The sequence below is a fragment of the Salvelinus alpinus genome, chromosome 36, assembly GCF_045679555.1.
Source record: "Salvelinus alpinus chromosome 36, SLU_Salpinus.1, whole genome shotgun sequence".
In the NCBI taxonomy this organism is placed as follows: Eukaryota; Metazoa; Chordata; class Actinopteri; order Salmoniformes; family Salmonidae; genus Salvelinus; species Salvelinus alpinus.
The window spans coordinates 19,809,044-19,818,481 of record NC_092121.1 but is presented as its reverse complement, the minus strand read 5'-3'; the positions used below and the strand labels follow the sequence as shown (position 1 = coordinate 19,818,481).

The 9,438-nt window shown below is 38.4% G+C and overlaps 1 protein-coding gene across 1 annotated transcript; it reads left to right on the top strand.

Annotated features, from left to right (window-relative positions):
* The first annotated feature begins 3,566 nt into the window (after positions 1 to 3,566).
* LOC139564993 (tumor necrosis factor ligand superfamily member 14-like) lies at positions 3,567 to 9,228 on the top strand. Its single transcript, XM_071384966.1, has 4 exons — positions 3,567 to 4,370; positions 5,687 to 5,720; positions 5,917 to 6,003; positions 6,204 to 9,228. Exons 1-4 carry the CDS (start codon positions 4,170 to 4,172, stop codon positions 6,596 to 6,598), a joined length of 717 nt encoding a protein of 238 aa, XP_071241067.1. The 5' UTR covers positions 3,567 to 4,169; the 3' UTR covers positions 6,599 to 9,228.
* Positions 9,229 to 9,438: the final 210 nt, after the last annotated feature.

The following is a 9,438-nucleotide window of genomic DNA, read 5'->3' as shown; positions in this document are numbered from 1 at the left end:
TGCCCCTGGTTATCCGTAAATTAAAAAAAACAAGAAAATGATGCTGTCTGGTTTGCTTAATATAAGGAATTTGAAATAATTTATACTTTTACTTTTGATAATTAAGTATATTTTAGTAATTACATTTCCTTTTGATACTGTAGTATATTTAAAACCAAATACTTTAAAACTTTTACTCAAGTAGTATTTTACTGGGTGACTCACTTTAACTTGAGTAACTTTCTATTAAGGTATCTTTACTGTTACTAAAGTATGACAACTGGGTACTTTTTCCACCACTGCTTAATATAAGGATTTTGAAATGATTTATACTTTTACTTTTGATACTTAAGTAGTATTTTACTGGGAAACTTTCACTTTTACTTGAGTCATTATCTATTAAGGTATTTTTTAAAACTTTTACTCAATTATGACAATTTGGTACTTTTTCCACCACTGGGGTTATGTCAGTAACCTCCGGTAGCCGCTAGATTACGCTTGTAGTAAACAGAGATGAATGGTTTATCTTTTGAATGGTTTAAGCTACAAAATATTATGACCCCATCACTGAAAGACATGACTCTCAGGAACACGCATGTGTCCCTCTACAATGCCCAGAAGACACTCAGAACAGAGTGGACAAGACCAGACACTACATCAGACTGCACAGAAGATCATACAAAATTATTGCCTGATGATCTTCTGAACTTCCCAATACCTTTGATGCATTTCAGTTACTTCAAACCATACTTTCTTCAGATTGAAATACTTTCAAAAGTACTGTCAGACTGATTTGTAATAGACTGTCAAAGCCCCATTTAAAACCTCTTTGGGGTACGGTGCAGTATTTTGACATCCGGATGAAACGCGTGCCCAAATTAAGGATATGGATATAATTGGTAGATTTGGATAGAAAACACTCTAAAGTTTCTAAAACTGTTAAAATAATGTCTGTGAGTATAACAGATCTGATTTGGCAGGCGAAACCCCGAGGACAAACCATCCAGGGGGGAAGAAAATTGCGGTCAAGGATTTCCAATGAGTTTCTATGGGATACCCTTATTATTAGGAACCTGGTTGCAGTTCCTTCGGCTTCCACTAGATGTCAACAGTCTTTAGAAATTGTTCGATGTTTTTCTTTTGAGAAATTAAGAAGTAGTCCTATTCATTGTAAGTGTCACTCCAGGTGGGCTCTATTGTTTTGGTGCGTGTGAACAGGAGCGCGCTTCACGTTGTTTTTATCCGGTATTAGAAACAGTTTATTCCGTCTTAAATATTATCGATTATTTACGTTTTAGGGTACCTGAGGTTGGATTAGGAACATTGTTTGAAATGTTTGGACCAAGTTTACAGGTAACTTATTAGATACTTTGTAGGCATGTTGGGCGAGTTGAAACCGGTGTATTTCTGAATCAAACTCGCGAAATAAATGGACATTTTTGGGACCTAAAGAAGGACATTATCGAACAAAAGGACCATTTGTGATGTTTCTGGGACATTTTGGAGTGCCAACAGAAGAAGATCTTCAAAGGTAAGGCATTAATTATATTGCTATTTCTGACTTTTATGGCGCACTTGCCTGGTTGAAATATATTTTTCTTGGTTTTGTATGCGGGGCGCTGTCCTCAGATATTCGCATGGTTTGCTTTCGCCGTAAAGCCTTTTTGAAATCTGACACAGCGGCTGGATTAACAAGAAGTTAAGCTTTATTTTGATGTATAACACATATTTTCAAAAACGTAAAATATTTGAATTGAGTATTTTTGAATTTCGTACTCTGCAATTTCACCGGATTTTGGCCAGGTGGGATGCTACCGTCCCACGTACCCTAGAGAGATTTAAAAAAGTAAACATTGGCTTTTGATTATATCACAAAAAGTTGGGGAACCCCTGCCCTAACCTAACACTAATCCTAATTTTAACCCTAACCCTAACCTTAACCCCAAAACATAACCTTCATAATTCTAACATCAACCCCAACTAAACCCCTTAGAAATAGCATTTGACCTTGTGGGGACTAACAAAATGACCCCAGTTGGGCAAATGTTTGTTTGTTTACTATTCTATTCTGGTCCCCATAAGTATAGTTAAACGCGTACACACACACACACACACACACACACACACACACACACACACACACACACACACACACACACACACACACACACACACACACACACACACACACACACACACACACACACACACACACACACACACACACACACACACACACACACACACACACACACAGAGAGATGCACACATCCAGTAAGCACTGACTGACGTAAGATGTCCATGGATGTTTGGTGAAATTTGGTCAGTCCATCTTGGTCTTGATTTCAACATCAACAGAGGTTAATTTCCAGACCGACATTGATTTGGCCCTTAAATAAACGTATATAATTGGTTCAGATTTGGTCCGCTCTGGACCACCCTTGATTTGTCCCAAACATGTACATCTATGATTTCTTAAGATTTGGTCAGCTCTGGGCGGGCCTATGTTTGGTTCAGATTTCGTCCTGTCTGGACTAACCACATTTTTATCAATGTCCGTAAAATACGTATTTTCAATGTCTGTAAAATAAGTTTTCAACTTTCACTTAGAGCTGAAAATGAACGTGACTTCAACCTCCGTAATTATGTATTTTCAACTTCTTTCCAACATCACTTTGCTCACTGGGCCCTCATTTCATACAGTTTTTTTTTAGCCAGAATTGTCCACTCAGTAACAATTTCCACAGTTTTTCAAGGAGTTCTGGATTCCATAGAATCAATAAAAACAGACACATCACATAAAAGTTGTCTAGATCAAAACACACGTACACAAAAGCATACACAGCATACCCAGTAGTAAACATACAAAAATATGTACACACATACAGCATATGCCGTGTACATACCATTTTTAAGGACAACTTGTTGTACGTTTTAGTTATATGACATACAGAATGTTTTTTTAGAAGTGTGCATTATGGTCAGAGAGGTTGTGGGTGGTGCTATGACCAAGTGCTATGACCAAGGGAAAGCTTTACATTGTTATTGCAATGTGCTCTTGTTAGTTTTGGATGAGGTTTACTCTTTGCCACTGATCTAAGATCAGATTTGTACTGCCCCAGCCTGATAGCTAAGGGGGTTTGGAAAGGGTGTTGATCCTACATCTGAATATGATTTTGAATATAGGTTTAGTTGTAGATTCTTTTCACTAGTGGGTGATTGAAAAGTTAAAGAATAGAAAATTACTTTTACAACACACCTTAGAGAGCATGCTGAAGCTAAATATAGACACCCCTGCTGTGTACCTTTAATCCACTTCCTGACATAGTAAACCACAATCCATCTCCAAATGCCAAGCAGAGATGCATTTTTCCAGTCTTTGGTATGGCTTGACCTGGGATCGAACTCCCAACCTTCCAATGTCAGGGAGGGCAAAGCATGATCTTGACAAAGCATGTGGTAAAAAAAAATGATCATGAAAAGTCTTAACAACACAAGAATAACAATACAATGAACCATATGTTGTTGTTTTTTTACAAGAAGCTGCACTGTAAAGGAACATGAATATATTGGTCTTGTCATGATTTTATTGTTTTTGCTGGTAGAGTTGACAGCAGACCACTCTCTACCAGATCAGATACTCATCATGAGAGTGGCTGAGAGTGAGTGAGAGGAAGTGTGAACAGAGACAAATTATTGCGAAACTCCATGTATGCTGTAGTAGGCTAGAGTGGGAGGGTGTATGTAGTGTAGTGGGGAGGTGATCATACTCAGTGCATGGCCACTCTATAAGATGCTCATTTGCATTTGCCTCGCTCTATCTGACCGATTGAAACTTAACACCAGAGGTAACCGTTCTCTCTCTGTCAAGATTTATTTTGGTTAAGAGAAGTTTTGCTTTCTGTGACTGCTCTTTGGGGAGGTGGTCGTTTCTGTGAAGGATTTCCACATTTCTCATATCTGGAAGTTTTCTTCCACTACTGTGTGTCTTGTCTTTTCTGCTGACAAGATGACCTGAGGAGTCATACTGTACAACCCACACTAGTGCTTGGTCTTGCTCTGGGAAAGAATCTCTCTGTGTCTCTCGTTGTGTGCCGGGACCCCTGGTGCGTGGACCTCGCTCAGGTACTACTTGACTACCTCTTGGAGGATCCTTTTTCAGTTCCTTATATTCTCTGATCGGAGACATCATGGCTGAGGGTGGTGTCCCGTACCCCTCCGTGTTCATGGTGGATAGCCATGCAACCTACCCACCGCTGCCCCCCAAGCCGAGACCTCCTGGTCGGGGTGGTGTGGCCCAAAGCCTGCTGTTCTTGCTGGTTGGTCTGGCTTTGTGTGGCTTGGCCATAGAGGCCTGCTTCATCTACCACCTCTACTCTAAACAGGGATCTGTGAGTATTGTCACCATGATGTGGCTGTCTACCCATCTCCATCTCTGTTCCGTCTCCCTCAACACCTGAGATTCTCTCTTCACACATCTCTCTCTCTCACACTACACAAATCTAGTAACAACTATGTACTCTTTACTGTGTTCTTTCATCTCTCACTGCTTTATTTTCCCCAATCTCTGTCTTGCTCTCAACCCCACAACGTGTACACTATTCTCGGAAACATCTTTCTTTCATTCCAAAATGAAAGTGAATACATTTTCAGTGTCATTAGTTGATGTGTTCTTTCTCTCTCAAAAATAATCTACAACCCATTTGTATCATCATATGGGAAATAATTCCTGGATTTGATTTACTTCGTAGTCGCAGTCGACAAGACTGAAATTATGCAGAATGCACAGTTACATTAAGACAATACTTTAAAAACCCAAGATACTACATTAAATTAATAAATCATTATTTAAAAAGTCACATTTTGTTATCCAATCTCAATGTATTTTGTACAATGTAGTAATTTACTGTTGGCTTTTTGCATTTGTTCCTTTACTCCATTTTATTATGGCATTATCCTGGTTGAGAATAGAGTAATGTGTGGTGATATGTCACTTGGAATATTGGAACCTTGCTACAATTGGTTGTTTTGTTAGACTGTAATTGTGAAAGTCTATAGGGAACAGAAACAAATATTAACTTCCGAGGTACCAGGGCATTATTCACCACCATGTAGGTTTTTTGTCATGTCAATTTTGCTTTACGTACAAACAGGTCTCATGACAACATAGTCAAGTTCTGTCATGGTAGCAGTTTCTGTCCAAAGTTTGAGTTGGGATTCCCCATGATATACGCATTAAACAGTTTTATTCATTCTTGTACATTTGGCAACAGTTGAGATGGAGAAGTTTATCAGAATTGGCATCATTTCGGAGAATATGAATGTTCCGTGACGTACCTTGCTGGAGCAGGGGCCAGCATTCCGTGTTCCACAGAATTGGTTCGTTGGTCAGGTGTTTGTGGTTATGTTGAGCTTCATGTGACATCATTTCCCCTGACCCAATCTGGTGGCAAGGGTGCGATGGTTTATTGGAAGAGGATAGAGCTAACCTAGTCTTGCTGCATGCACATGTACTGACAGGGGAAGACAGTGGGTGGGGTGATCTGGGATGGGATGGGTGATCTACTTTGCTTAATGTAAAGGTCACATTGCTGAAGGCCCAAAGAACCATTTAAATAGGAACAAATTAACATTCTCACACATGCCTGTACTGTATTACCACAAACCTCTCTGTTCACTATGATGAAATCTCTATTCTCAACTGCAGGTGGAGTCAGGGTCAGCTGGTATGAGTATCCAAGGTATGTCTGAGACTATATCTTCTTCTCTTGTTCAAACACTGTGACAAAATGACAAGGGACTCATCTTTGGTAGAAGAAGACACTGTATATATTGTACCCCGACTGAGTATTTTGTACACATTTGATAAATGCATTTCTGAATCATTCAATTTCTAAAATGCACATCACATCAACATAAACCTTGATCCCAAAACAGACCAAGAGGACATTCCGAAGGATGTTCCCCCAACTTCAAGACCAAACCCTATTGTGTTGCCTTCAAAACCTGTTGCACATCTGACAGGTAAGACCATTACCACCAGGCCATTGCAACTACACACAACCCTTTATATTAATATTTGGTCATGACAGAAGAGGGTGAAATAGAAGTATGTAGTAGTTTATCAGATAGTATGGTGTTTGAAATAGGATATGACGATAAATTAAAATGAGCTCTTACGACAGAAAACTTTTCCCACATATTGTCCTGTATTTGTTCTCCAGCTGGACCTCAAGCACCCCATGGAGATGGAGTCATGGTATGGAACATGCAGGCAGAACCGCTCCTCCATGAAATGGAGTACAAAGATGGCAAGCTTGTCATCCAGAAGCAAGGCTACTACTATGTCTACTCTAAGATCTTCTTCAGTGAGGTCAATGTTGCGTTCACACACTCGGTCTGCAGAACTACTCCACGGTATCTTGGGAAGGACATTGAACTCCTTAAGTCCAGGAGATATTACCCCAAGTTTGGGAAAATGATGTCCACATCAAACAGCTACCTGGGAGGGGTGTTCCACTTCTTTGAAGATGACTCCATCTTTGTCAAAGTGAAAAATGTCACTCAAGTTCGGATACAATATTCCACAGAGAACGTGTTTGGTATCTATATGATATAATAAGCCTGGGGTTGATGATGAATATACTTATTTTTAGATTGCTAGCTGATTATCATTTGTTTAAGGCATAATAATACTGTAGGCCAATTTACATGTAATGTTGCTACGCAGGGCCTTCCCCCTTCCCGGCACACCATCATTTTCTTTAAACAAATCCTTGCATCAAGATGCAATTCGATGCGTGGAAAATTGACTGTTGAAGAAAAAGCCCCTTTATAATAAAGCCATAATAACGTTTGCCATGTGGCATACACTAGGCTACAGTTGAGCAGAGGCATTTTTAGGATGGGGATTTTTTTTAGCAGGGTCGTAAATGAATCCGCTTTTTAAAAAAAATGCATTTATGCAGTTCTACGTCATTTACATGACCTAAAGACATTAGTTGAATCTTTTTGTTACCACACAACTGACTGAAATGACTGGCTACTCTGACACTGACAAACTGAGATCAATCTGGTCTTGAATTCAAACAAACAATAGCCCAGGCCAATGAAGCGACACACGGATTGTACAATATTAGGAGGCAATATATATACAGTATATACTGTATATCATAGGTTACAGTAGGTTACTAAATAAAATGTCGAGTGGCACACTGATTCACCTAATGATGAAGATGAAGCCATAGGCTTCTCACGGTGAGGGCTGATGTTAGCTAAAAATTGGGAGTTGTTAAGAACATTTTTTTATTGGTTCTATAGACAGATTAGTCTTCTCTTTTCACCAGTAGGCATTTACTTTCCAAACTGTGCGTTTTTCCCACAATTTTATTTTGAAATCTGCAAACTGACAGCTGCTTCCCAACCATAGAAGTACAATCCATAGATGGCAGTTCCCATTCAAGTCAGAACTGGCATCCACTGCTGGTGTACCACTTCAATGGAGTATATATCTATGGCCAAAAAGCAACAACCTGTAGCCTATTTGGGGCATGACCTTCCTGACTGTAGGCATACCAGTAACTGCCAAAATAAAGGAAACACATGAGTTAACAAGGGATACAAGGTATACAGTATGTTATGGTGTGGGATGCATTTTCCTGGCATGGTTTAGAGCCACATGTATAATCTATGCCAAGGAGCTTTGAAGCTGTTCTGGCAGTTCATGGTGGCGCAGCACCCTTTTAAGACACTTTTTGTTGGTGTTTCCTTAATTTTGGAAGATATCTGTATGTGCTTGTGATAAAACTTAATTCACAGTTATTTTTTTATAAACGATTTATCCTCTGCAGCTAAATTATGCTTTCTGGTGTATTTTGAACATTGAGAGCGGGCGCCTGTGATTGGATAAAAAAAATATATATATAAAATAAAAAGTATTATTATTTTTTGCCTCTTGGGCCCAGTCCTTGACTCACACAATTGACCAGTCCTATTTATTTATTATGCAGTTATTATTTATGTTTTTTTTATTAATCAATTACCCAATCAAAACAGGGGACCCCCTACCTCCTCTCCTCCCCCCCTTCTGATGATTAGCAGAGCGGCAGCAGGCAGCAGCTAGACTCATTGAGAGCAGAGTCCTGAGTCTTCCTGTGATTGGCGGTTGTAGTGAAAAAGTATAAAATATATGCTACATATATAATATATACGACATATAATATATATATATAACATATAATATATACAGTATATATTTCCTTGAAAGTTAAACATTTATTTAAAAAAAAAAATAAAAAATCATCGCTGCCTCTTGGGCCCCCAATGGGCCTGGACGCAGGTGTTTCATCCTCGGTAAACCCCTGCATTAAACCGGCCCTGTTGCTAAGGTAAATCATAAAATAAAATTATAATATATTGATTGATTTTGCTCTTGTAGAATAAAACCATTTTTTTTTATCAGTGTTGGTGGTGAAAGTGCAGAATATTCTGGAGTTAACATTATTAGGGATGTTTTGTATTCACTCCGTGTTGCTTCTCTTTTGTAAGTAGTGTTGTTATTGATGGGGGTTTAGGTCAGGAGGTAACACATTATGTTGATAGTCCGCTCTCAAGAACACGAACAAAAGAAGTGTATGAACATTACCTCTGTATGCTAGGGTTCAATGCATATTTACAGACATCTGCTCTTTATACTCTTACTTGTTTGTTATATTGATCTGATTAAAAATAATATATCCATAATAGTATAAGGAAATACATAATATAGATATAGAGAAAAATATTTAGATATTTAGATAATTCCAAATAGAGACAAGTAGATATATTCTACATTATTGAAACGATTTAAGAATACCTGATATTCAGGTAAATTGCATGTAAACCACTGCATAGTGTTCATGATAAGGTCAAATGTTGGACTATCTATTTCCCTCTTTGTATAACCTCCATAAAATGACCAAGTAATTAACTAATTTCAATACCCTTGACATGTTGTATTTCACCTTTTGGTGTTTTATATTTATTTAACATTTTATACAAATGTAAAGTAGTCATTGTCCTCCATATTCTGATAAACACGACTTATCAACTTCCATATATAGTGAGAAATAAAAAAGAATATATGTTTTTTCTTCTTATTGGACGCCAACGCTATGCAAGCAGTAGGCTATAGCTGTAACACATACTGTGTATTTTGTATATTCTATCCTGCAAATATTCAAATAAATAAATGTTGAATTTTTTATCTTTCTTACGATTCTGTGTGAGCATTTTTTGTTACTTTAATTGATCCACAAAAGTATATGCATGCAGGAATGTAATGACAAACAGACATACAGAGTCATCATGTAACAAAAGGGTTCTGTGCTGGAATTGAGTCTAGAGCGTGGCTTCAGTAGCAGCGGATGCTGCACCCACTCAGTTGCATTTTAGACAGTCAGCCTGCGACCACACGAGGTG

What these genes read in the sequence shown, in the direction of transcription:
- LOC139564993 (XM_071384966.1), top strand. Translation starts at nt 4,170, where the DNA reads ATGGCTGAGGGTGGTGTCCCGTACCCCTCCGTGTTCATGGTGGATAGC. An exon ending in TCTACTCTAAACAGGGATCT is followed by an intron (nt 4,371 to 5,686) that starts GTGAGTATTGTC and finishes TCTCAACTGCAG; the next exon opens with GTGGAGTCAGGGTCAGCTGG. An exon ending in ACCTGTTGCACATCTGACAG is followed by an intron (nt 6,004 to 6,203) that starts GTAAGACCATTA and finishes TTTGTTCTCCAG; the next exon opens with CTGGACCTCAAGCACCCCAT.